The 26,939-nt window shown below is 39.8% G+C and overlaps 2 protein-coding genes across 3 annotated transcripts in view; both read right to left on the bottom strand.

Moving 5' to 3' along the window:
* Positions 1–1,974: 1,974 nt before the first annotated feature.
* On the bottom strand, positions 1,975–17,448 carry BDH2 (3-hydroxybutyrate dehydrogenase 2). Of its 2 annotated transcripts, none has more exons than XM_032186499.1 (10): positions 17,314–17,448; positions 15,299–15,379; positions 14,404–14,482; positions 11,149–11,245; positions 10,552–10,660; positions 8,794–8,854; positions 7,294–7,407; positions 6,538–6,596; positions 5,780–5,872; positions 1,975–4,586 (listed from the first exon to the last, which is right to left on the bottom strand). In XM_032186499.1, exons 2-10 carry the CDS (start codon positions 15,368–15,370, stop codon positions 4,533–4,535), a joined length of 738 nt encoding a protein of 245 aa, XP_032042390.1. In that variant the 5' UTR covers positions 15,371–15,379; positions 17,314–17,448; the 3' UTR covers positions 1,975–4,532. The 2 variants fall into 2 exon arrangements, with proteins under 2 accessions (XP_032042390.1, XP_032042391.1); XM_032186500.1 differs by having other exon boundaries at positions 17,349–17,368.
* A 775-nt stretch (positions 17,449–18,223) lies between these two features.
* Positions 18,224–26,939, bottom strand: part of LOC116488699 (centromere-associated protein E-like) — a 31,972-nt gene continuing 23,256 nt past the window's right edge. The window contains exons 32-42 of the mRNA XM_032186502.1: positions 26,575–26,787; positions 25,261–25,470; positions 24,582–24,791; positions 23,152–23,373; positions 22,339–22,542; positions 21,677–21,789; positions 21,069–21,166; positions 20,413–20,572; positions 19,670–19,929; positions 18,995–19,094; positions 18,224–18,759 (exon numbers count right to left, since the gene is read on the bottom strand). Coding sequence (XP_032042393.1) covers positions 18,997–19,094; positions 19,670–19,929; positions 20,413–20,572; positions 21,069–21,166; positions 21,677–21,789; positions 22,339–22,542; positions 23,152–23,373; positions 24,582–24,791; positions 25,261–25,470; positions 26,575–26,787 — 1,788 coding nt within the window. The 3' untranslated portion in view covers positions 18,224–18,759; positions 18,995–18,996. The remainder of the gene's footprint in view (positions 18,760–18,994; positions 19,095–19,669; positions 19,930–20,412; positions 20,573–21,068; positions 21,167–21,676; positions 21,790–22,338; positions 22,543–23,151; positions 23,374–24,581; positions 24,792–25,260; positions 25,471–26,574; positions 26,788–26,939) is intronic.

Below are 26,939 nucleotides of genomic sequence, written 5' to 3'. Positions count from 1 at the left end.
AGTTTGATAGTGTGTGCTCTGCCTTTGGGCTTTGGGGGACAGGTCTTCATCCTGTCAGGTTCTTACTGCTGCTACCTTTGAGTGATAAGAAGTGGGATGAATGAGATCAAAGCGAGTAGTTAGTTCATAAGGAAAACACAGGCCCATTTTAAAAACAACCTTCCTCCCCCCCCCCCCCAAAAAAAAAAAAAAAAGCCCCCAAATACACAAGAAAAAACACATACACACACAGGAAAAAGCAAACAAAACGTCACCCTCCGTGCAAACAAAATCAGAGGGATTGAGAAACCATGTGGCAGAAGTCACAGCCCCCCGTTAAGGCTTGTATTGTGGAAACCAGCCAGTACCAGGCTTATTTCAATATATCTCTGTAAAATATACGTCCCTTATTGTTGAAAAAGAAAGGCTTTTTATAGCAGTTTTTATTAGATCCTCTGATTTTACTTGTTTTTCATAGGAGGGAGAAGAAAAGCGAGGGAGAGCAGGGCTCAAAAGATGACGGACGGGCAGCATGTGCATGCCGATATTTTTAGCCCTATTGCCCTGGTGACAGTCAACATTCTGCTTTGGGCGCACACAGCCCAGAAAGGAACGCAAACAAAATGCCACCAGCACTGCCAGAGCAACTAAGGCTGAGATTTAAACAAAAAGCGACAGCCGTCACCCAGAAAAAAGGCGTAAGGAAACCCTGATGCAACCTCCTTCCCCACCTCCCCCAGCAGCTCCCGCCCTGCACAGCTGGGGAGCAGTCCCTGGGTTGCTCCTCCTGCTACATCCAGCTGCAGGGGATGGAGATGCAACAGGACGGAGGGAAACTTACCTGGGGAAGCATTCAGGGAAAGGCCATGCCCCTGGGCAGCCCCTCCAGCACACGGAGATGGAGAGGTGCAAATCCGCTCCCTGTAAGCAGGAACAGCTCCGTGCCAGCTCTGGCTCCTCCTCCTCTGCTGCTGCCGCTAGTCCAGCGCAGTCCCTCCTCCACAGCTCCACAAGACGAGGCAGCAAGGCCCTCAATCTGCAGCTTGGGGGGACCTAGAAAGGCTTCCCAGATGTCACCTTATCTCCTGGTGCTGTAGATAGCGGTCCCCCGGGGCAGTGGAGGGGCTGGCAGGTGTCGGGGGTGTTTGGGCAATGGAGCAGCCCCGAGCCCACAGCACCTTAGAGGAACTGCACTGGGACAGGCAAGAAAATGAAAGCATTTGCACATCTGTGGTGCTCCCGAGAAAATCCTGCTGCTTCTCAAAGGAGCGAGGGTGCCCACCTCAGCTGTAAGTAACCCCGAGGGGATAAGAGAGCTGCTCTCGCAATCTCATTTTGCAAGCCACGCTGGGAGGAGCATGTGAAAGCAGATTCAAGTGCAACACGTTGCTACTTTGCTCCTTGTAGCATTACACGCAGCAAAAGCCACTGCAAATCTGAAGGAAAAAAAAAAAAAAAAAAGCTGTTTTGTGATCAGATTAAATTTCCCTGAAACGCTCAGAAGGTGGGACATCTCTTAAAGCCTCTCCAAGAGAAAACCTTGCCCTAAAATCTGAAGAGTCACACTCCTCTTCATATCATCACTGGGGTGACAGGAGATAAAATGAGATAATCCAGATCCATAAAAACAGACCAGGGAATTAAGAAGTCACAGGGGTATTTAAAAACATTCTCCTTTGATAATTCTGGGGAAAAAGCCTCCTAGACCATCCATGACATGGACGTGTCCCCTAGACATCTGTGAAAATATGTCAATGTGTGAACAGCTCAAATTCTGAAATGCAACACATGCTCTGCTAACAAAGCAAGAGACAGAAATATGCTTTTTTTTGTTTTGTTATCATGTTGGTTTTTGACAACCAACTTCACTGAAAAATGCATCTCCCTGTGCTTTTATTGTAATATAATAAGTGGATGGCTTCTCCTTCTCTTGCAGGTGTGCTTTATCAAAAAAAAAAAAAAACACCCATCTGAGTACCTTTGGTGTATGCCAGTCACCAGAGAGCTTAGAAATGTTTACTCATGAAGTTCTCTTTGCAATAAGTATATTGAAGTTTCTCTCAGATTCATAGTTCTCTTTTCAAAATGGACAGTGCAAGTTTCCTGACCTGCTGCAGCAGGGAGATCCTTTCCAAGGTAAGCCTTCTGTACCAGCTACAGGACGACAACTTCGGCCTTCGTATTAAGCTCTGAAAACACTGCAACTGTATCCTGTTGGCCTCAACTTTCAGCATTTTCATTTACGTCAGTGAGCATCGGTGGAGCTGTTTTGGATAACTTTGGATTTTTGCCTCAACTTTATCCTGCTTGGCTGCTAGGTCACTTTATTGAAATACTAGAGAACATGCCCCAAATCCCATGAACCAACTGCACAGATCAGAATGTCCCAACTGTGATTAAAGATAAGAGTTAAACCCATAACAAGTCTGAGGAAGCCGGCCTCCACAATGCTTTCTCATTTTAAACTTTTAAGTACAATTTTACAAACAAGAAGCTTGCTGTTAACCAGACATGTTGCACGTCTTTGAAATCAATCTCTATTAATGCTTCAGCAAATATCGAAAAACTTAAGCAATCACTTAAAAACATGGCAGTCATTACAGAAAAATGCATAAAATAGAGTACATTTTCCCCCATGATTTCTGATTACTGACCAATCACACTCATTGATCATTTATTCCCCCCATATTTATACCAATTTCATAGATATGAAAAAAAAACGCAATTGCATACAGCTTCATTCACAGACTAGATTCACAGAGCTATGTTCAATTTCTTAACACAGCCATATTTATAGGAAGTCAGTCTTGTATATTTGTCATTCACGTAAATTTTAATGGTATGTTAGCAAACCAAAAAGCTTTGGAATTCCAGCCTGTTGCCTTAAATCTTTGGGTTGTGATTTTTCCCCCCTCTCCGGAGTATGAGCCTTTACCACAATAGATTTCTGATTCATAATCAAAGCTTCAATGTGCTACCACAACAAAAATATCAACACAAGCTCTTGTAGAAACTTAAGTCTGTGTTTTAGCAAGTCCAATATTGGTATTTGAGAATTCAACAATAGATTATCTAAGCCTAGCACCTAGTCTACAGAGCTGGCAGTATTTGTCCAGCATTGGTTCATTCATTAGTGTATCCTTTTGGAAGGGGAATATATTGGCTGTGGATAAAGTGGTAAAATCCACTCCTTTGGCTTACCCATCTGTCTTCTTCAGAATACTTCTCTATGTATACACGGCTACCAGTGACATCATTGCACAGTATTTTCTGTACAATGCAGACAGAAAAGATGCTGTGAAGAATTCCAAGACAATTTTAGGATTAATCTATACTATTAATGACATATTAATGGTCATGTCATTCTCCTAGTACAACCTTTCGGGACTAGCAAATACACTCATTTTCAAAGTGATTGCAAAACTACCTATGATTTTCTATGCTCTCTACGTGCCATAAGCCTTAGCCTTTTAACAGCTGTAACAGCAGGTTCATCTGCATCATTTCTACTTCATGAAAACAGTGTCTATAATCTTTGTATGCTTGAACAAAAAGCCCCAAACCTCTGAAACTGTACAAGGCTGCTAGTTATACTGCTTCTACTTGCAATCTGTTGTTCTGTATTTTGGGCTATGACTTACTATTTTTCCAGATTCCAACAGCCTAACTTCCCTTTCCATATGTGGAAAAAGGATATTGCAGTTGCACAAATCAGCTGTGCACGTACACCAACTCTTTACTGTATGTGCAGGAATTTGTTGTGCCCATTTACTATGTATCTATACATTTACTATGTATCTATACATTTTGTCAGATGGTCAGAGACCATCTGACAAAGGCACCTTCCACTTTGGATTTCTAAGTGTTGTCAGACTTGGGACAGATTCTTTTCAACAATCCAACACAGATCATTTTTCTACAGTTATTACAGAGAACAGAAAAAATCATAATTTGCAAAGCAGGATGGACTTTAACATATAATTTGCAAGAACTAGTATGCTCTCTAATATAGATGCATCTATCGACAGTTACAGAACGATTCAAACACGCTATTATTTCTGCCTTCTTCTGTTGTTTGAACCACATTTAGTTCAATAATTGTTCAGCTGGTTTAAAAGTAGTCTGTTTTCTCTGGGTAGCCTGCTAATGCTGGTAGGAAGTCTAATTGTGAACCTCCAAATATTTCGCAGACTGAAAATACGGGTAGTATTTAATTTCTTTAATTTAGATTTGCTTAAAATAAGATTTTTATTTTGTATCTTAAATAATATTCTTTGCACATTGATATCTGAAAGGCTAAAATCCTGCTCATGCTCCAGGAGTTACCATAAAAAGAAGCAACATGAAGTATGTTTTACTCCAATGTTTCACCATTTAGAGAAAAGTGAATCTGTAAGATCAATCTAGAAAGAGATCACAACCATAAAAATGCACCAGATTTGTATGGATGACATCATGTGAGTGATTTAAATCTATGCAAACTCTTAACTGAGGAACATGACCCTCACTTCTTGCCTTTAATAGTATAAGTCTCCATCTGCAGGTAGAGTTGATCACAAGCTCCATCCTCCATCAATGATGAGTTCGTTGCCAGTCATGTAGGCAGACTGAAATTACATAAAAGGTAACAATTTTTCATTATTATATATATATATATATTTACAGCTGTTAAGTATAAGGAAACACTGTTGCCTGTATTACAAAGAGGTCTGGATAAATACAATATAAACAAACTTTGAAACGGAATCCTGATTAACTCAGAGGAGTGTAGTAACAATAGTATTAGAGGCATTAAGATGAAAACACATCCTGGATGGGCAAAATCACATAAGCTAGACTTCTCAGATTTTACCTGCAGGAATAATATCTTACACTATGATATTGTTAGTTCCATTCAGCTGAGCAGAATATGACCAGGTCCGCCTATAATTACAATGGGAACTAAATGAAAATTGAGATGGTGCAGAAAAGTGAGGTAAAGAACTGAGTTGGTACTTTCTCTATATCAGTACAGAAATATAATGGAATATATTACAAAACTGGAATTAATTGCACATGGTTGAAAACCCATGACCAGACTGGAAAAAGTTGGTAGCTTCACAGAAACACTGGAGGAGACACAGATTACTGATAGATAGAAACATTAAGTCTGAATTAATTACATTAAAGCATTCTGTTATGCTCAGTAGGACTGCTGGACAAGTCCAGTGAAATCCAGTCCAGTTTTAGATCCATAATAAATGTATAGCACCTGAACTAAGTTCTTTAAAATTCATGCTATTTGCAGTGATCATTAAGAGTGTGGTCTAAAACTTTAGTCTGTTGTTCTCTGTATGCCAAAGTGGCAGTCTGAGCATTAGACCATTTAGCTAAAATCATTGGTGGGTCTACACAAATATTTTCTCTTGCGTAATACAAGCAGATGATGACTGTACTAATTTTACCTCCTTAAAACATCATCTAGCTGCCACGCAAACAAAGCAACTTGCAAGAGCAGACAAGCCCATTTTTCCTATCACTCACTAAGATATTGCTCAGATGGCATGAAAACAACCTCGTTATGGTACCAAGTACATAATGCCTTAACAATCCCTGTCAACATTCAGGGTACTTTTTGTATCAATAAAAGATGGACAAGGGTTTTTTCGTTTGTTTATACATATATACACATGCACACACGCGTGTATTAGAACAATTTAGCTTGAAGACAATATAAATCCTCTTAAAACATGTTCTCTCTATTGTGAAGTAGCAAAGAAGCACAGGATTGTGACAGGAAATTGTGTCACCCCATACTTACTTCATCAGAGGCCAAGTACACAAAGAGATGAGCCACTTCTTCAGCAGTAGCCATCCTGCCAGTCTTCTGTCTTGCTAGAAAATCTTTCAATGCCTAGACATACAAGACCATGTCATATATCAAAAATTAAAAAATTATTTTAGCCCAATTAGTGTGTGACATGTACAAAGCAATATTGGAAATGGCCACACATTTTAACTTTTAGTATATGGGGTAGGGGGCTTATGCCAGAAAAAAGAAGGCCCACAGTGATATGAGTTTTATGTTGAAAAACATTCAACTGGACCTAAGCCTCTGGTTCCAGAATAAAGCCACTGAAGCCATTCTTCCTTTGGTGGTAGATATTCTTGGGCCCTTCAAAAGAAGGCTCACGATTATCTAGTTAGTATGATCAAGGAACCCGATTCATTTTTAAACACACTGGCCAGAATGCCCTTTCTATTGTTGTTTTGCACTGCTTTGTGGCTGCCATATGGCAAAGAAGTGAGCATCATCTACGTTTGCAGTAGATACTGTAACCAGTGACAGCCCCTCTGCACTCACTTGAAACGTCCTTCCAAAGCATTTTAATACTCCCATCCTCAGAACAAACTGACCAAATTATTAAAGAAGACACTACTGTTATGTTACCATTGGTGTTCTGAAATACAAAGTTTTTATTTTTGAATTTGGGCAGAAGTGCTGCCTTCTTATAAAGAAAAAAAAAAAAAAGAAGAGAAACATATGTACATGATCAAAATAATAAATTGCTATCTCACCTGTTCTGGGTTAGGCCGGGCTTGAATTCTTTCCTGTAAAGATGGTGTGTCAACAGTTCCTACGCAAAAAAAATAAATTCATTATTAAATCTTAACTTCATCAGCAGTCATAATGAAAAATGCAGTTCATGAGTTCCATTTCTATGTCATAACACTGATGTATAACTCAGTAATAACGTGATTCAGGAGAAAGGCTACAAAATCATCAACATAGCTTAGGAGCCTAAATTTCAATAAAATACAAGACGTGAAAATTAGATGCAGTTCCAGATGGTTGAACAATGGCTTGCCTGATAGCTAGGCCTCGCCCGCTTCTAACTTTAGGACAATGGCTTTAACAATAAACACCCAAGTGCTGTGTAACACATGCATAACGTGCATGTGCTGGGCTAACAGACTTAAGTTAAACATGCTGTTTATATTACATAATAGCTTTTCTATTTTTAAATCTCAGAAATGTTTCAAGTACAGCATCCCTGCCTATGGCAGGGGGTTGGAGGTACATGATCTGTAAGATCCCTTCCAACCCAGACCATTCTACGACTCTGTGATATGATTCTATGTTCTGGTGGTTTTGTTTGTTTGGTTTTGGGGGGTGGGGTGGGGAGGAAGTTATTTGCCTTTTTGTTGTTTTTGATTCCTTGTAACTTTACTTGTCACTTGCAAGTCTATTCCTTGTTAATGATGTCAAACTAAATCAGGCCATGTGTCTTTTAGCATCTGCTCATGTTTACAAAACACTGCAAGAATACTTACCAGGACATACGCAGTTGCATCTGATGCCTTGTTCAATGAAATCAGCAGCCACAGACTTTGTTAGACCAATAACTGCTGCCTTTGAAGTACTATATACAAATCTGTTCACAACTCCTAACAGAAGGTCAATGTGAAGGCAGCACAAAGGAAAAAAAAAAAAAAAGAAAAGAGAAAAAAAAAGAAGTTTATTCAATATGCATCTACTTCTGGACTCCAGCATTTCCTGTAGCCCACTCTCCCCATGAGGACGAGCTAAGTAGCATGCTGACTGCCAGAATTCTGCTCAGGCATACACCAGAATAAAACACAGTATTCTTCAATAGTATGAATTTGGGGAGTAGTCTAGAAAAAGTAACAAGCAAACAAATGTTTATGAAGAGCAGAGACCTGTCAATCACTGACCATTTTACTGACCGTTTTTTCTTTGGAAGCATGGCTATAGTGCTTATGTAATTGCCACTTCATTGTTTCTCTTAAGAATATATGTAGCAAGGTATCACTGAAAGTAATTACTTTTCACTTATTCCTTACAGGTAGAAAGGATTCTACAACACTTTCATAACAGGTTCAAAAGCTCAAAGGCCAGGACTTTGGTGTTTCTGTAGCTTTATGTCTATGTTTTTGTGCATGTTTAAGACTCAACATATTCACTTTTTTTAATTTTTACTACATTCCTACCACAGGATTGGTAAAGTCCTTTAAACGCTGACCAGCACAATATTTATTTTTCATTCCCATCTTTTTTTTTTTACCCTCCACGGGTTAATCGGTAGCTTTTTAGCTTTTCTGCTTAGCTGTTTTACTTGTCATCTCAAATCATTATTCCTGTTCTTAGGAAGACTGAAGCCTTTCTTTTCATAATACCGCTGAGCAGTTGCAACATCACTTCTCTCCCCCTCATCTGTGATTAGTGAGTCAGATTTGCCCATGTCAACTGCCCTGAGGAATACTACACACCAGGAAAAAAAAAAAAAAAAGAAAAAAGAAAAAAGAAAAAAACACAAACAGAACAAACAAAACAAACCACCAAGCATTAAGGTCTTTACATTGGGTTATGTGAAAGCAAGAATCAAACACCTAGGCAACCAGAACAGAAGCAATTCACCTTTAATAGAACTAACTCAAGCATCAGGTCCAATCCAGTAGTAAATGATTAGGCGGCCCTCTGTTCCTGTATTCCTCTATTTTGATCACAAAAACTTATCTACAACAAAGTGTCTACAGGTCATTCACCTCCTTTTACAGCAAAGCTTTGATTTGTTCACCAAGAACGCCCCATTCCGCATGTTGGACGAGGAGTTACTATTGTACACAATTTAACTACAACATGCTTCATCAGGCGTATGCACAAAGGATCAGCATCAAGGGCACTCACTACACAAAGCCTTATCAAACTTTCCTCAAAAATGGATATGCAAATTCTTACAGGACAGAAACGTCAACAGGGCACTTTAAGAACATTAAAAATTTATACATGAATTTCTCTAGAAAGCTACTGACCTTTAATGCTGGATGCCACAGAAGACATGTTTATAATATTTCCAGATTTCTGTTTAAGCATCTGCAAAAAGAATACTTATGTCATTCAAACACAAACAACTTCATCATCTGCAGGCCCAGCAGAACAGCCCATAGCAACCAGCAGAACTAACAGCCCTACCGATATGCAACTGATCTGCCAGATAAAGTGTCAGTGGCATGAACAGTCAACAGATCAAAAAGATGAGTGCATGAAGTAGTAAAGCAAATTCTGAAATTCACACTAAGTTCTCCTAAACCATTTCAGGAATGAAGATGACAATGACAGCAGAGAAGGGTTTTGTTCTTTCTTGATACACCTACAAAGCTCTTCAAATGTGAAGGACTAGCATCATCTCTGTTGTGGAGCACCAAGGAATTTGTGCACCTGAAGTAAAATCAAGAGAAACCAGCCTGAGGAGAAGGTATAACATTCCTGCTGCTTGCCTGCCCCTAGGATTTACCTCCTACCTAGCTGACAGAATTATTAAAATGACATTACTATTATTTATCTTGTTCCAACTTGCATGGTAAGAGAGAGTGACAAAGACTTTAAAAAACAAAGTAAACCAACAGCACAGCCCTGACTATAGGTTGTTCTGTATAATCCCAGCATAGCTATTCAGTAAATTAAGGTGAAGCCACCTTTCCAAGTGAATCTAAAATGATCGCTTACCTTTGTAAAACGCTACTGATCAATGCTCTGTGACATGAATCCCCACATGCAACATGGTGTGCTCCTCATATGAAACACCCCCCTCAATCACTTTTACAATGAGGGATCACTGATCTGAAATTGAATGCTTTGCTGGCAAATACTCATTGCTATGAGCTGGTACGTTGGTGGTAGTTCTTCAGGTATGTACTACCCACCTTGCCATCTTTACCTCCACAGTAAGTCACCCTACATGGGCATCTGTCTCATCCCATCTGCCAACATAGCAATTCGCTGATCCCCTCCAAACTCTTCTTGCTTTGGAGAAGAATAAGGCACAGCTCTCTAACATTTTTGAATTGTAGCTAAGTTACAAACTTTTTAGGCATCACAGAACCTCAGGTGCCTAAAGTTGTTGCAAGGAACCTTTGAAAATGAAGACTGGCTATGAAAAACAAGGACTGGAGTAACACTGAAAAAAGTAGTAGTCATCCAGTCACGGTCACAGCTACCACTTCTAGTCTTTGCTTTCACAGGAGGAATACAAACCACCTTACTCAGCCCAGAAGTTTCTGTCGTCTAGAACAGAGTTATTACTTCACAAACAGTCCTTGTCCTCAAGCTGCTCAATTGTCTAATTGGACTGTTGTTGCCATATAATGAACATGTATTCATCAGTGGCACTGAATTGCTCCATGAGATCTCTGTGGCTGCAGAAAGTCTATGTTAATATATGTTATTTATAGCTATTTTTAGCTGTGGTATTATTCTACAATGTGCAGCTGTGTGTTGTAGTACAACACACTAGGATAGTATTATGCTCTGTATTTGAAGGATTTTAGTTGTAAATTACAGAGGAAAAGTCCTGAATTAACCTTCTCTATAATATTTTAGATGGGTTTTGTAAAACACAGGCAATGCTTTAGAGTATAGGAACACAATAATTTAAGGGCCTTCCCTAGCTAAAGCTGCATACTTGCATTTTCTATTTCAAATCCCAAGCTGTCACAGTGGCAACAACTTCGAGCTATCACACTTAAATGCAATGCAGCAGAGACTAAACATCCCAGGCAATGAAGGCATACCATTGGAAGGAATGTCTTGATCATTAGATACATGCTGCGAACATTGAGGTTCATAGTGAAGTTCCAGTCTTGCTCCTCACATTCCAGAATGGTTCCATGATGAACAAACCTGGAATAAGTGGATGAAGCAGATTACTATCTGGGATTTACATTTCTGTGGCTTTTTAATCCACATCTTTCCATCGTTATTTTGGTATACCCTTGCAACCTTGAAAAGCAGGAACAAGAGCTCTTTTGAAAAAAGACAGCAACAGTGTTTTTCCCTCAATATGCAAAGAAACGTTTGCCAGTACGGAAATTAAAAACCAAATACATTAAAAAAGCGTAAGTGCAATTGGTGGTCTACCAGGAAAGTGAAAGCCAGCAGTATAGGGCATCCATAGAGCAGGGAAAACCCTAACAAGTTCCACAGCCATTCTACTTTAGCCTGGGTAACATTGCTGCACATAAAAAGCTCAGTTTAATGAAAACACATGCAAATCTGTTAAAGATACTAAACACATTACAGCAACAACAACAAGCATTAGGTAAAAGAAAGTAGTTCAGGAGGACAGGAAAAACTGGAAAAAGAAGTAGGATCAAACAGAAGTTGGTTACCCTGCAATGTTACAGAGGACATCTATCCTTCCAATCTCCTTGGCCAGATTTTCTATCTGCTCCCTTTGGGTGACATCCAGAACTCGTATTTGAATGCCTGGAAAAACATGGTTTTAGTTTCACAGTATTTGGCGAAGAATCAGCAGTTTGTTTTTCTGAAGTGTCGAGGACACTGCACCTCCCACTCAAGTCGATGGCTTGCCAGGAACAGTCCCCTCTCAGTGCTGAGCCAAAACACGAAGACTCGCTGAGTGGGAGTTGCACTTAATGATTAATTAGTGTAATGCTTAAATCAGGACAGCAACGGACAGCATGGCTTGCTACTTAACATTTCAGACAGGAATTAAAAATAGATCAACTGATTCAATTACAATACAGCATCACACAAGCACATGAATTAATGCAATTTACCATAAAAATCATTTCCAATAAATTTGAATTCCACTGTGTCATTCCACTTGAATTACAGAGCCTGTGTAATCATAACAAGCTTTCATGCTCCCTACTAAAGAACAGTTACGTGTCTCACCATCACATTACATACCATCTATCCATATGTAGTTGAGGACACTATGAATCAACTTATTATTTAATTGATGAGGTTTGTATAAGAAGCAGTGTGGCCAGCAGGGCTAGGGAGGTGATCACCCCCCTGTACTCAGCTCTGGTGAGGCCGCACCTCGAGTACTGTGTTCAGTTTTGGGCCCCTCGCTACAAGAAGGACATGGAGGTGCTTGAGTGGGTGCAGAGAAGGGCGACGAAGCTGGTGAGGGGCCTGGAGAACAAGTCCTACGAGGAGCGGCTGAGGGAGCTGGGCTTGTTCAGCCTGGAGAAGAGGAGGCTCAGGGGCGACCTTATCGCTCTCTATGGGTACCTCAAGGGAGGCTGTAGCGAGGTGGGGGTTGGTCTGTTCTCCCTGTGCCTGGTGACAGGACGAGGGGGAATGGGCTTAAGTTGAGCCAGGGGAGTTTTAGGTTAGATGTTAGGAAGAACTTCTTCACTGAAAGGGTTGTGAGGCACTGGAACAGGCTGCCCAGGGAAGTGGTGGAGTCACCGTCCCTGGAAGTTTTAAAAGACGTTTAGATGTAGAGCTTAGGGATATGGTTTAGTGGAGGACTTGTTAGTGTTAGGTCAGAGGTCTCTTCCAACCTAGAAATCCTGTGATTCTGTGAAAAGTGATTTCACATAAGCCATAGGCAACCTGAGATGATGTAACTATGACAACAGAAATTAAGAGAAAGTGTAGCAAGTAGATGGCTTCTATTGTGAAGACTAGATCAAATTTAGGATGTTCATGCTTTTGTAATTATTTATCAAAAAATGCTTAGAAAGTTGCTGCTTTTCACTATTATCTCCTGCTTATTACAGCCTCTGACAGCTGTTGCCATCAGTGCTCGTAGCACAGGCTGTCCCTACACTGTACCTTCAAGATACAAAACATAAGTATGTATTTGAAAGATTGGGAAATCTAATTACTACAAAACAGGGACAGGTGCTACTCCTGCAAACAGTTTTCAATAGAATCAGCCCTTTCCTGAACAGAACTGCTTCAGGGCCAACCACAGCAGTGCCACCCCATGGACAGAAGTGAAAAGAGCAAAGTAGATGAACTACACATCCAGATGAGCTGTAACATGACATGCTATAACCTACGTGTCATTTCACCTCATTTTATGTAAGTAGTCTCCAGTAATCTAGTGCAAATAGCTTCTCTAACCCCACGTCAAGGGTAAATTCTTTCTACAGAATTCAGGATCTTTTTTGATACAGCCTGGCTACAACCTCACTCCCTGCTGTGTGTAAAGACTGGGCTGTGCACCTTCCTCTAATAGTGCTTCCCACCCAAATGCAAAGAGCTGCATGGGATTTTTTGTTATTCTTAAAGATTATTACTTTAAAACCATCAGTGTAGTCACATTGGAAAGAGCAGCCTACAGAGGTCACGGAATTTCCATCTCTGGAGATATTCCTAACTTGGCTCCAGGCAAACTGCTTTAATTAGACCTGCTTTGTGCAAAAAGCAGGACTTAATAGCCTCTGGATCTCTCATCCGATCTTACACTTGTGTCTTTTAAAGCAAACTGATGAGTCCATGAACATGCTTAGTTAAATGATACAGACATGTTTGAAAATATTTGTCTCTGCTGTAATTAGTAACACTACAGGCTGGTGATGAACAGTGGAATTACATCTGGGAAGAATTCAAAGAGCACAAGGTGCAAGGCCTCAGTGAATGAGAGTTTAATTAATATATCAAAAAGATAGAAATGGCCAAAAGTATATGAAAAAACTAAATTTTTCCTTCTGCACACACTAGCAGATGGAAAACAAAGCACAGTTCAAACTGTAACACTTCCCTAAACATACTCAGAATAAACCTGGAAAATCCCAAAGTTCTTAAAGAACCGCAACAGAACTGCTTGCAGTGAATTCTTGTCAAAGGAGAGCGATGTTCACTTAACACCGTGTGCAAGAGAAGTATTTTCATGGATTTTACTGTCACACTCTAATAGGAATGGGTAAAGAATAACGATCATTTCCTTTCATCCAATTAAGCTGGAAATATTTTCGGTTGTGAGATATACCTACACCTTAATTTTTCTTCCAGGACTTTTTTTTTTTTTTTTTTTTTAGTATCCCCACACTCAAGTGTCGCTAATAACAGAGAAATATAGATGTTGAAACCATTCTCCCTGAAATATGTTCCTGTGCAACCTTCAGGCCTGAGCATTTCTACAAATAAACTAAGCTCATCTTGTATCTGTGGGATTTGTTTCTGAATATGTACCAATTCCTGCTAGAAAGCTATCTCTGATATGTTCCTTGCTAAGTATGGACCATGGACATGCAAAGCACTAAATCTGTTTGTACAGCTGGGTATTAGTTCTTGTGATCAGAGTAAAGCATTCCAAGCTTTTTCAGTCTGACAGGCAGCCTGGCAACTCAAAAAATGGTAATACACCATTCTGGCAAGAGGTAATCTACTGCTTCGGTGACAGAAGAAGCACACAAAGTTACTCCACAAACTTAGAATATTGTCTGAAATCAATCCTGACATTGCAGCATTTCACACGTCACCTCTGCCATTCTGCATCACAGAATAAAGTAATGACAGTAACTAGAGAATTAGTCTCCATCTTTTCCCTTTTTTTCCTGGCCTTTTGAAGTTTGCCCTACCGCTAAGTTATATTTTGGCCAACCTACAACAAAACTTGCAAGGTTTGAATTAATGCCTACAGTAAGTAGATCATTTACCTGGGTATTTCTCCAGCTCTCGCAGCTTAGACTCATTGATGTCTGTAGCAATGACTTTGGCTCCTTCTTTAGCAAAAGCCTGAAGAATACAGTAAGAAATGTAGTTTATATTTAAATATGCTAGATTTTAGCAAAAGGTCTGTTTTCTTTGCATTTGCCTTTTGGCTTGAAATAAAAGTTGACTGAAGGCAGCTAATCTCCCCCTTCTCATTGTGGGCACGTGAGGAAGTAACAGACATCAATTACCAAACACCCTGGGGATAACTGTTACGGTGGTACTGAAGTAACTCCATAGCTTCTCTGTCTCCTTTGGAAAAAGGAAGCAACAGGAGCAGAACTCATCAAAAGAAATTAGACGTTAACCAAAATTAAAACAAAGCAAACACATTTTAATTCTGTTTTAAGAGTAATATTTTTGAACGGTTTTTCTCACAGTTGCCTTGTAGCTGTGCTCTTCATGTGGAACTGGTTACATCAACTATCAGCATAGTTGAAACATCTTGGCTTTACTTGGGGGATCTTTGCAGTGTCCAGCCTTATAAACAGAAAAACTCCCCTATATCCTTATACTTTCCCAGAAAAAAAGAAGCAGAGACATTGGATTAAAAGGCACAGACAGTACAAACGTGTATTGTTAAAAGTAGGTGCAACTGCTCTTAAATCCTGCCCACATGGTTTATCGCCACTCTGTGCTTAAGACTTTCAGAAGTTAACACTGCAAACAGCTTACCCAACGCAGTGCAGTAACTACATCGTTCCCTGATTTTTTCAGTAAGTTGTTCTGGCTTAATCTGTAGTTTACTAATTCAAAAACTTGTTTGGTGCAGATGATGTTGGGCACTCCAGTATTAGAGACCTAGCTTTGGCACAGAAGAAAAATATTTTTCCAACTTACGATAGCAGTGGCTCGTCCAATGCCCTGTGCTGCTGCAGAGAGCAGTATTACCTTCCCATCAAGCCGCCCCATATTGCTGACCTGTGCAGACAGAAAGTGTCACAATCTAACAAAGTGAGCTAACATCACTTCCAGGGCATCAGATTCAAGTGTATTCCAAAAACCAACTGTAATCCAGAGCACCTCTACCAACAAGTCAAAGCATTCTGATTAGGTGCTGAGTCAGAAGAGAAGTAAAATGGGTTGTAATGTCTGCTGCCCACTGTGTTCTTAGCAAGCACGTCTCTTTTTCTGCTCCCCTCAAACTGTAGACTTAGCTTCCCAAATGGCAATAAAATCTGCACACTACCCTGGAGGGCACTGCAAAAGGTCTTTTCCTTCCATCATGTCCAAGACCTGGCCTTTGTGTGCTCTGAATCGTTTTAGGAATCTTCCAGCACAGATTTCCAGCTCCACAAGGTGAGGGAGTAAAGGGGAATGAAGCTGTCCTCTCATCTTTATCACAGTTTGACCTCTGAGAACTACTGAGCATACTCAGAGCAAGGTGTAGGGGAATAAAAGGATTTATTTTTCTAGTGTTTGACAATGCAAATAATATTCTTCTTTTAAAAGGTTCCACCTTGCTTATGGCATATCAGCCAAAAGACAAACTGAGGTCCTCTTTTCTGCCTAGACATACGCGTTCAAATGCAGTATTATGTTTTAAAAAAACAGAGCACGTAAAGTTGCAAACAAAACCAAATGCCATCCTTTGCACTCCTATGGGTTCAAAAAGTCCCTAGTAGGCTTTTTGTTTATTCAAAGCCTAAATTACTGAATAGAATGTTTCAAAACACTACCGAAGAAGGTCACCGTATCCCAGTGTGATCTGGTTTTGTTAACTGAGTTCCCAACAAGCAAACATTCCTACACTTTTAAAAATCACAGAACAAAGTTTCTCTATTTAGCTACGAGCGTAGAAAGGTTTCCCAAGAGCCTCAAGTTCTTAAAACACTTGTGTAAACCCAACATGCTGAGTACTTCATTCAGAAGTTAGATGCAGACCCACTATTTCCCCTAGGTCAGCAGCCAATGCTAGCACCTGGAGAGGCTCAAATCCATCCTGTGATTTGTTAGCCCAGTTTAGTGTGCTACATCTCCAACCAGACTATTCATTTCTGATTTTTTTTTTTTTTCCTGAGAAAGCAGATAGGATTTCTGGTCAGTTTTTCCCAACAAAACCTGGGGCAAAAGTGACATGTTTCTCTAAAAGTTGCAGGTTCAACAAACTGAACTTATTTTTAAACTGTTTGACTAAAAAACTTCCACCCTAGCACAGAAACATTATCTCATTTGAATTAAGATTGGACTGACTTCTGGATTGCGTTTTGAGACACTGAAAAGCCTGAAATTGTAAGTTTTTCCCCCTATAACCAGAGGGAAGAACATACAAAAAGAAACCTCAAAATGAAACTAACAAAGACAAACCACCAAAACAGTCCACTACACGAGCTATAACTAAAATGCACCTTTCTAACTAGGGGAAAGAACAATACCTTAAAATCATTTTACAGGCTGGCTTAGTAACGCAGTCTTAGGATGCCTCTGATGGAGGCTATGTCACATTACATGAGACTGAGCCTATGTTAGCAGAAGGTTTTTGTGCTGACAGGTGAAAACTACCAAGCTAAATTGAGGGAAATGAGACAGTGCATTAGAGCAATTACCACCTAGTCATCTGCACAAAGCTTTGCAAAACACACCTCCTAAAATAAAAAATTCTGGGAAAAAATCATTCATTTTGGCAAAAGTCCCAAGTGTCCCAAAAGTCTGATGTTAAAGTGCCCACTTGAGGCAGAAATTCTTGTTCTTTGCTGTTGCATGCACATTTTCAGTAGAAAAAAATGGATCAAGTAATTCCTTGAATCACCACATAATTTTGGAAGCTTTTTTTAACCTAACAATCATTTTTAATGAATATTTGACACACTAATTCTATGAAACTTTTCAAAATAAAGGTTAGTACAGTCACTCACCAAAAGATCTCAACCAGCTTCTTGGGTTTACTGACCTTTGGAAAAAGGAAGTTTTACGCTCACTTGCTTTGCTATGCTTGGTGGGAGTTGTAGTCTAACTGGTAAGTTTCTCTACACCAACGCAGTTTCATGTTGAAACACCAAGATGCTGCCATCTAGTGAAACTCGAGATTTTAAGTGGGATTTTCTCCTGCACAGGTTAGGAATAAAAGCGGATCATGAACATTAGCTATCCATTCCCCCACAAAGAATGCAAGAAATTAACAGGATTCTCACCAAAAAAGGCCATAACAATGTTCCTCCCCAAGCAAATGCTCTTTATCCATCATCAAATTTTAAGCTAGGACAATACTTGAAAAGTAATTTTTTAATTGTTGATTTACCAAAGTAGCCGTTCTTAAATTTGTATCAGTGCTTTAATTTAGATCTGTTAAGGCAGTTAACATCACGAGACTCAAAGATTCTATGTCAAAATTGAATTATAAGTTCACACCAGATCCAAGGCCACCCTAATAGTTTTCTTAATGAATTCAGAAAGCTGCCTGAATTCCAGCTGGGCACATTTCTGTGGGTAAACCTGGACACGCACACAGGCACGTTCGGTCACATTATGCCACTCTTGAACTAAACAAAACACTGGTGACACAGATTTGTGCAACAGTAATTCGCTGCACAAACTGACTGCAGAAAGCTGTAAGACAGACAAGCAGCATAATAATGATGAAAAAGGTAAGATCACTATCAAAGTCTGTTTTTAGACTGAATATGATAATCAGTATCCCCAAATCGTACCATCATGTCTCCACAAAACTGAAGAGACCAGCAGAAATATTTTGAGATACTTAACACAAAGTTTATTGTCAAAACAAACCTTATACAGGACGTAAAAGTAAGTTTCAAAATTCAGGTAGGCAGGGTAGCAAAACAGTCTGCCATACAGCCCTGATTACAATTTATTTTTCACTCACTAGAGTAACTGCAGCATCAATTAGATCCATTGGTTACTGCTTGGAAGAAAATATTCAGATGTCACACTCCAAACAGGAAAGAGAAGTATGCTCAAAGATGATGCAAAATGCAAAGTTACTCCTGGCACCATAATTGACAGAGCTGCAGAAATATTGCATAACCTTTAAGAGAAGTCCTTGATTTATTTTGTGCCTTGAAAAGGGAAAGTCCGTGATACAGAGGTTAAAGTTGTAGTAAAAATGCAGTTTCCATGGTCTCAAAAAAAGAGCAAGTATAAGACTTCTATATTGAGAAACAAAAAGTAACTAGTGAGAACAGAGAGATGTTGATTTGGAAAGAACTGAAGATACAAGCCACCCAGACGAGGGCTCTTGCAGGAACGCCAGAGAAGTTCGAGAAGCTTCACCACAGCTTAGTTCGTGATTCATTCCTGTGTCCATTTTTCTTCAGTATGTTAGCTCTTCTCTTTTTGCTATCCTGAAAATAACCAAAGAAGAACATCAGCAGCAGGTTGCAGGCAACGTGACTGCTTTTTCATTTTTGTTCTTGTACTGCAGCTTTGCCAGCTGGGGGAAGCAGCAGCAGCTCCAGGACAAGGGAACTGCAGCTGCCAGAGCTCTTCCCACAGCTGATGATTTAACCCGACGGAACTGTCTTCCATATAGGCGGATTCTGGATGTTACCACTGCAAAGGCAGCTTACAACAGAATACCTTCACTGGGTAGTACAATCAGGGGCTTTATCTTTCTCTGAAGCTCCAAACCACTGGCTAAGAGGTTGTTCTGTGGGCTCTGTTCCTGCAGGTGGCACATCTATAGAGAAGACAAGAACATTACAGTAATGCTTTCCCAGTTTCACAATCACAGACAGCCTGACTAGGGCAGCTGGAAGCTGCCAGACTAGGAGATTTCACATCGAAGACTAAAATCGACCACTCCAAAGAAATTTAGAAAAAAAAGTTAACCAGCAGTTAACTCTGAATAGATGACTGAGCAACCTGTGAGAATCAGTTTTGCCAGAAGCAGGTACTTAACTCAGGGAACGTCAGAAAGCAAAAGATGCTATAGCATCATCTGTCTGCTAGGAACGATACTCTGCCCAGTCACTTTGCAGTGATCGATCATCAACACCTTCACTGCAACAAAAGAAATATAAAGTCTGACTAATCTTCATGAATGTTTCAAGTATTTGGGTGTTGTACAGCACATATAATCTTTTCGGCACCATCTGGTCAGCCCTTCCACCAAGGTGGTAACAATGCATTCAAGAACAGTTTCCGTGAGAGTTTTGGGACCGAATGCAGGAAGCACAGGACACCTACTTTTACTTGAAGACCACTCCTTATATTTCGTCTCTCCTAATCTTAATCAGACACCATATTACATACCTGTTAGCGTACCTAAATTGGAATTATCAAAGAAATTTGTTGGACGCGTCAGTGGCAGAGGCTTTGATGCATCCTGAGTCACCGTTTCCTGAGAAATAGGCTCTTTGAAGGATGGATTTTGCTCTTTGAGGGAATCCAACACTTTCTTCGCTGGAGACCTTGGTACTGTCTCTCGAGTAGTCTCTCTCGAAGATTTCTCTTTCAGTTTTAGCGCTCTCTCTTTCCATTTTCTAAGTTCGTCTTTCAATTGAGCCTCATTACTGAACAGGGAAAAAAGATCACCAGCATTTAATTACAGAAAACATTAAACAACTCTAAGTCAAGAAAAATGCCTGACAAGACAGTTCCTGCATGTTCCTGTATGACAATTCCCTTGACGTACCACAGACGTGGCAATGCAAGCCCCCTTACCACGACCAAACGTGTATTCTTAGTTTTGGAGGCATAATTTTTTTTTTCTTCCCAAAAGCTAAAGAGATCCAAACAAAACGTGTTCTCCAGTTATTGATAAAAAGCATTTAAAATTCCATTCTCATGGAAAAAAAAACAATTTAAAGCTTAAAAGCCATCAAGAAGTATACATACATACATCACCACCTTTAGAAGTTTAGATTTGCTAGACTCTTTCACATCTTACACTTAAAAATTCTCCACTTCTACAGACGTCCAGAAAAGAAACTGTAACAGCATAGGTTAAAGAGAAATGACTTAGTTAACGTGGCGCTTATTATCTTTATGCTTACCTTAGTAGATCATCAATTTGTTTCTTCAGCTGCAAGTTCTCTTTCTGTAGCTTTGCTTGTTCAGATTTTAAAACAAGCACGTGTGTGCTCTGAACTATACCACTGCCACCACCACAAGTAAGGGGCTTTTGGTATTGCTGAGGAGTTTCTGTAGACACCACTAGAAAATAGTTTTATACAAAAGCACGTGTTACTTGGTCAGGGTTTCAAACCACGTCAATATTTCTCTTAGCCATGCTTATGCAAAATTCCTTCCCGTAGCCTTGTATGTAAAACCTCACTAGGTTCGGAGTATCATTACAACAGCTCTTTTTTAAACCCACCATCAGTAATCACACTGCCAGGGAGATATTAAGGAGTTGATGTGATTAGTTATATCATGATTAGAACTAGAGAACTAGATATGGGAACGTAACCCACCACAACAGCAACCACAACCCAAGAAATAACAAACGAAACCAGACAAGAACTGCTGTGATTCCGATACAGCCTATGTGCAGCTCCCGTGTTTCAGCCTTCCACCTCTCCCAAAGCATCCAACCCCTCTCATGGCCTTTTGAGGTAAAAGGCCTGCATCTAAGCCTAGAATTTAACCACACAACCTTAAAACGAGATGTTTAATATGAAACAATCCCTTATATTGATCCGGAATTTACCGGTAACGTCTTGATCTTGCTGTGCTCTTCTGAGTTCTTCTTTTAGCTTTCTTAACTGTTCTTCTTGGTGTTCTGCAACAGCTTTATAATTAGCAAGTCTGTATTGGTGGGCAGGGAGAGGGAAACAGAAAAATTTTAAGCTTAATTATTAAAGTTGCAAGAGACTTAGTTGGATTTTCAAGCGTATTAACAAAGACAAATGTATGTGAAGTAAAACAAAAACTACACCTGGCTGTCAGTTAGATTTCAGGTGAAGTACAGAAAAGCAGAAGTTAAATTATTATTATTAAATTATTCTGTGTGCAACCTTTCTCTCCATTGAGCCTCAGAGCGCTCTCCATTGATGCTTTCCCCTCACAGTCGTCAGAACAGTTTGATTTATGGCTGAGCATAGGTTGATTGAGAAATTTTGGTGGGTGCATGGGGATGGGGTTGGTTTGGCAATCAACCTGACTGAGGTGCACATGGCTTTTACTTTCTCTGGAATGCAGCTATGATAAAAACCTCGTAGACCCAAAGCTGAACGCTCACTTCTTATTCAGGCGTGTGGGGGTTAGGGAAGAGCTACCAGTTACAAACAAACCAACCAAACAAACACGTGAACTTACTGCATATCAAAAATCTTTGATTGCTTCGTTCTGTCCATGTCGTATCTTACCAACTGTGTTTTGAGATCATTAATTTCTTCTTTGTACAACTCAGCACCTTTATTTAATTTTTCCTGAAAATAAAACAAGACACCGACTATGAAGAAAAGCACCGAATACAGGGACTGCTTGCTTTGCACTTTTACTGCAATCTGCCAGAAGTTACAGGACAGAGCTGCAAGCAGGACGTTATTCTGGGCTAAGAATGCCCAGATCACTAACCAGTACCATAGGACCAGTTGCCATCTGAACTCTGGTTTAATGAATGCACTCCCATTTTCAGCCAGTTTTGCTGACTTACTTGCAGATGTCATCTGGGAATCTTGAACTAGCATGCCAATAGATTATGCAGAAAAAAACAGCCCATGCTTCAGTTTCAAAATTGGAAGTTTAAGAATGTTTCAGCAATATATCAGAAGCAATACATTTAGCTTCTAATACCATAACACGGGTTCTAAATTTTGTCTCTGAAAGCAGCACCAGTAGCACGTGGAACAGCATGCTACAACACGTGAGTAGAGTGCTTTTCTCTAAGAAAACCACACAGAACTACACATTGACTTTACAGTGCTCTCTGCTTCCCTCGCTGTAAGAATGAAACTCGAAAATAATTTGACTCCTACCTGGAGACTCTGATTTTCTGCTAGGACAGTGCTGAGGCTTTTCTCTGTCTCATTCAGTTTGGCTTCCAGCTGGGTGAGCTCACTCGTAGCTGCTTTTACTTTCATCTGTGCTTGTAACTGATCAATCCTGTCATCTTTTTCTCTGACATTTTTTTCCGCTTCCTTTGCTATGTTTTCCAACTTTTGGATTTTTACTTCCATAGCCTGTTGGGATATACCAACCGCTTATGAGCAGTAACACCAAGCCAAGAGTTATAACTACATCCCTGCACAGCACAGGGTGATATTCTTCATCAAACAAACAAAACAACAAACAAAACAGGAATTCCTATACGGTCTATAGCATTGTTCTCTTTCATCTGTTACTGTTCTGGGACATTCAACTCTAAAAAAACATGCTTTGAACACAAGTAACTGTGACATTGGAAGTATGGACAGAGGGCAAACGAGTGCAACCCCCACGAGTCATGACAATTTTTATCCAGCTTCCAGTCTGACACAGAGACTGCTGTATAGTTAATGAATATCACACTACTGGAACCTATACTTCGGAAATAACTGGGTGCGTTTACAGAGATTTATAAGCTAACATCTGTGCGTGTGTGTGCAGAAAACTGACCGTTAAATCACATCACAGGCAGAGCTCAAACTTCCACTTTTGGAAAAAAAGAAATCTACAAAAAAAAGTCCATTGTGGGCCAGTGTATCGTGTGACAGATTTACAGTCATCAATCTTCATTTTCTCTTCAGTCGAGAGTACTCTCGCTTAGAAAATAATCATAAAGAGGGTTTTCTTTAGAAAAATATTTGCACCTTTTTATCTTGTTCTGCAGCCTTCAAGCGGTTATGAAGTCTGTTGTTTTCTTCTTCTAGCAGAAGATGAGCAGAGCCACCAGGGGCCAGTTGTTCCTTAAGGGCCTTTAGTTCCTGAAGCAACTCTTCAGTTTTCTCTTTTGTCCGTTTATATTCAGCATCAGCATTTTTGCAGTAGTTGGAAGTTCTGTCATTCAACTCTGAATTAAGCGGAGAGAATGTCTGAAAAATCAGTAATGAAGAACAGATTAAATTTCTGAACCAGCTAGAAATAAGTGAAAAAGCAGCAAGTTTCTTAGCCTGTATTAATTTCACATTCTGAACTCAGTGGCACATTTGAAGACAGTTATTACCAAAAATGGAATTACTGACACTCAAACGATCAGAGCACTGGAGCACCTCTCCTAGGAAGACAGGTTGAGAGACCTCGGGTTGTTTAGCGCAGAGAAGAGAATGCTGCTTTTGTTGTAAAAGCTTTGATTCACAGAATGTCTACCAAAGAATTCTACCGGATTTCCCAATGCTGACAGGCTCTTAGGAAGAAGTCAAGGCTGACAAATAATTCTACAGAAGCAGCTTAACTCTTTGTCAGTAGGCTGAGAGTGAGTCACAACGTGTGCAGAAGGATGACGAGCTCTTCATAATCTAGCCGAAAGAACAGCACGAACAGCCTAGTAACAAGCGTATGCTGGAAGTCGAGACAACTGCTGTTAAGAACTAGTCGGAAGGTAGAGGAGTCCCTCCCACAGCCTGTCTTCCAAGAGGTCTCCGATGTGCTTATTAGAAGATGTCACCTCATGAAATGCTCTTCATGATTCACCTCAGACAGCAGAACAGACTTTTTCCCAGTTGTGGGTGGTATAAGGAAGAAAGAAGAGGGAAAGCACAGCTGAAAGACCTCTAGGATAATCTAGCTTTCTGAAGGTAGAAAAGGTGTGAGAATGTCAATTACAATTAAGCTCTATCAAAAAAAACACAACAAAAAACACTTCAGCCATTCTAAAGGTGGTTTGAAAAGAACAGAACCTCGTAGGCAGAAAGCCCTCAGGATGTGACTGCATCAGGCTGCCAAGTTCTACAAGGAAGGTTGGAGTAACAGTTACGAACCTACAGTTTCTAAGATTCATTCTCTTTAAGAAAACCACACACAAAAACACCACCACATACACACAGAAAGCTATCTTCCCGAAAGTCTCTTTAAACACAAGTTTCCAAGTTTGAATGTAGGGGGAAGAAAGCCTGTAAAAATCTTCCAGGTATTCCTACGTTTTACAGATAAATACGCCTGTAGCCACTGCTGTTGGATAAACTGAAAATAATTAAATGAGTCAACTTTAAGATAGCTTTTTGTGTTTGTTGTCAACCAGGTTACAGAGGTACTTGCAGAGTGCTTACACAAAAGGTATTTCTTATTCATTAAGTTAATTTACCTTTGCTTTTGCAGTCCAGAACTTAATGACTTGTAAAAGCCTTTCATTATCTTTTCTTAGCGCTTCTTTCAGTTCTTCTGCATCACAGTGGAGTCCTGAACAAGCTTCCCAGAACCGTGCTGTTTCTTTTCCAGCCCTTTCTTCCTTCTGTAACTCTGCCTCTATGCTGAGAAGTTCACTTTCCATTTCTGATACGTCTTTGATAATATTCTTTAGAAAGAAGAGAGCAAGTTTAAGCATTGCCTTGATAACTACACATTTCATAGAAATTTCGCCCCCTTAGGTATCCATACTTACAGTAAGTCTCTTTTAACACCTAATTATAGCATATTTGCTAAGCTAAAATGAGTTTTGCTGTACCTTACTGGGAAAATTAGAAAACAATCCACATTCCTGGGGATAGGTGGGAAGGTGAAAGGAGAAAAAGTCAACGAATTGCTTCAAAAATCATCTTAGGATCAGGTAGTATGGATTCTAAAGGGCAAGTCAGTTAGAAAGGCTTTATGAAACAGAGAAATCATTTCACGGAATTGGTGGTATTAAATAAATGTGAGTTCTGTGTTCCCCTCACCACATTGAGTTTAAACAGATAAAACCAATGCCCATCACGCTAGCACAACCACATTACGCCCTGTCTCAAAAGAAACAAGCCCGGCTGAAAAGTTGTTTCAACCGCTACCTCTGCATCCGAATGCAAACTCTGCAGCACTTCGCCGACGTTTACCACTCGAGCAGGTATTTCCTTCTGGGTCAAATGAAACTCCTTGAGACCCCGAATTTGAGCTTGCAGCTGATCTTGTTTTCTCTTTTCCTCAAGCAATTCCATTGCATACTTGTTCACAGTAGCATGATACTCCATTTTCTTTGAGCAAAGAAGATGGAATTGGAACTGTCGTAGAAGCACAGGACATATCAGTGAGTAAGCTTTAGAACGCTACCTTGCATCCAGCTCAAATTCCAGATTTTATCATTCAGTCTATTTATTCTCCTAGCGAATAGATGTTTAGGACAACTGAAACATGACTACGAAAGCTACGTTCTCGTGTCCTATAGCAATGGCGTGTGAGACTTTCAGCTGGGTCGGCATTTTCTTTTTTCAAGGAGTCCACAAAAAAAGAGCTTAAAAGGCTAAGACAGCCTGCTACATATCTAGACTTTGGTTTTCAAAGTAGTTTTGTTATACTGATTTTATCCTAGAGTTGTTAAAGGTATGGAGTATGTATCACTGTGCTAATTTAAAGCTTTATTCTAGCCGAGTAAATCTAATCTTCAAGCCTAAACATCTCGAGCATAAAAGTTGAAAAACATCTCTTGAAATAAGAAAAACATTAAAAAGTCTCCATGAAGTTGGGAGATCACGTTCTTCAGAATATCTGTTAACATTTTTAGTTAATAGGTAATACTGAAATACAACTATGTGATATTTTTATTACCAGAATTGTCACCCCATCATTGTTCCACACCACCAACCTAAACATTCACGGTAAATAAATAAATTTTTCCTGAATTTTTTGAAATTTCCTCAATTTTTCCTGATAATTGGAATTTGTTTCTTCACTCAACTACAGACTGGGGAAGGTCTGCAGGACCATAGAAGTTAAACTGCTTGGCAACTTTTCAGCACAAACATGCTCCTCCAAGGCATCTCGCACATCCTTCCTCTCCGATGAAATATGTGCTCAGGGGTCCACTATTTCATTTACAGACCACAGAGTACTTCTTTTCACACCAATGGAAATGGATTAACACTAATGAAATGTTGCTGTGCAAAGCAGCTGAACTACAGTCAAAAATTAAGGTTAGCTTATCTAAATAGCTCCAGTTTTTCAGGATTGTAATGGGCTTCGTGAATGCATGACTTACAGAAAACAAAAATCAAAGCTTGAGCATATATACAGAGTCCTTGCTGTTAGTACTGAGAGCTTCTTGGAAAAAGAAAGCGTGAAACAAAGCAACATGAAGCATCCACATATTCAGCATTTGAAGTCGGTACCTTGAGTCTGTCCAATAAACGCTGGAAATGAGTGTTTATTTTCTCATTTTCCATTTGAAGTCTTTTGACTTGCTTATTTTGTTCTGGTGAAAGCTGAGTCAGTATCGCAGCTATCACTGCTTTCTGGCTATTCAGATCCTCCTTCTTACGACAAGACATTGTGGAGAGACACTCATACCTCTTCTCCACACTTGGGAATAGCTCCAGAAGCTCCTAAATACAAATTAAGTAAATTCAGTCACAAGAAAGAGTCATTAGCTACGAACAGCAGCTTCACATCAGATTCCAGGTTAAGCCCCACAGAATGTTTTGGTTTTACAAAAAAGAAAAAAGCTAACAGGACTAGACCTTCAAGTTTTGACTTG

This window comes from Aythya fuligula, chromosome 4 (assembly GCF_009819795.1).
Source record: "Aythya fuligula isolate bAytFul2 chromosome 4, bAytFul2.pri, whole genome shotgun sequence".
Classification (NCBI taxonomy): Eukaryota; Metazoa; Chordata; class Aves; order Anseriformes; family Anatidae; genus Aythya; species Aythya fuligula.
The sequence above is the reverse complement of the archived record's forward strand: the minus strand, read 5'-3'. Positions and strand labels throughout refer to the sequence as shown.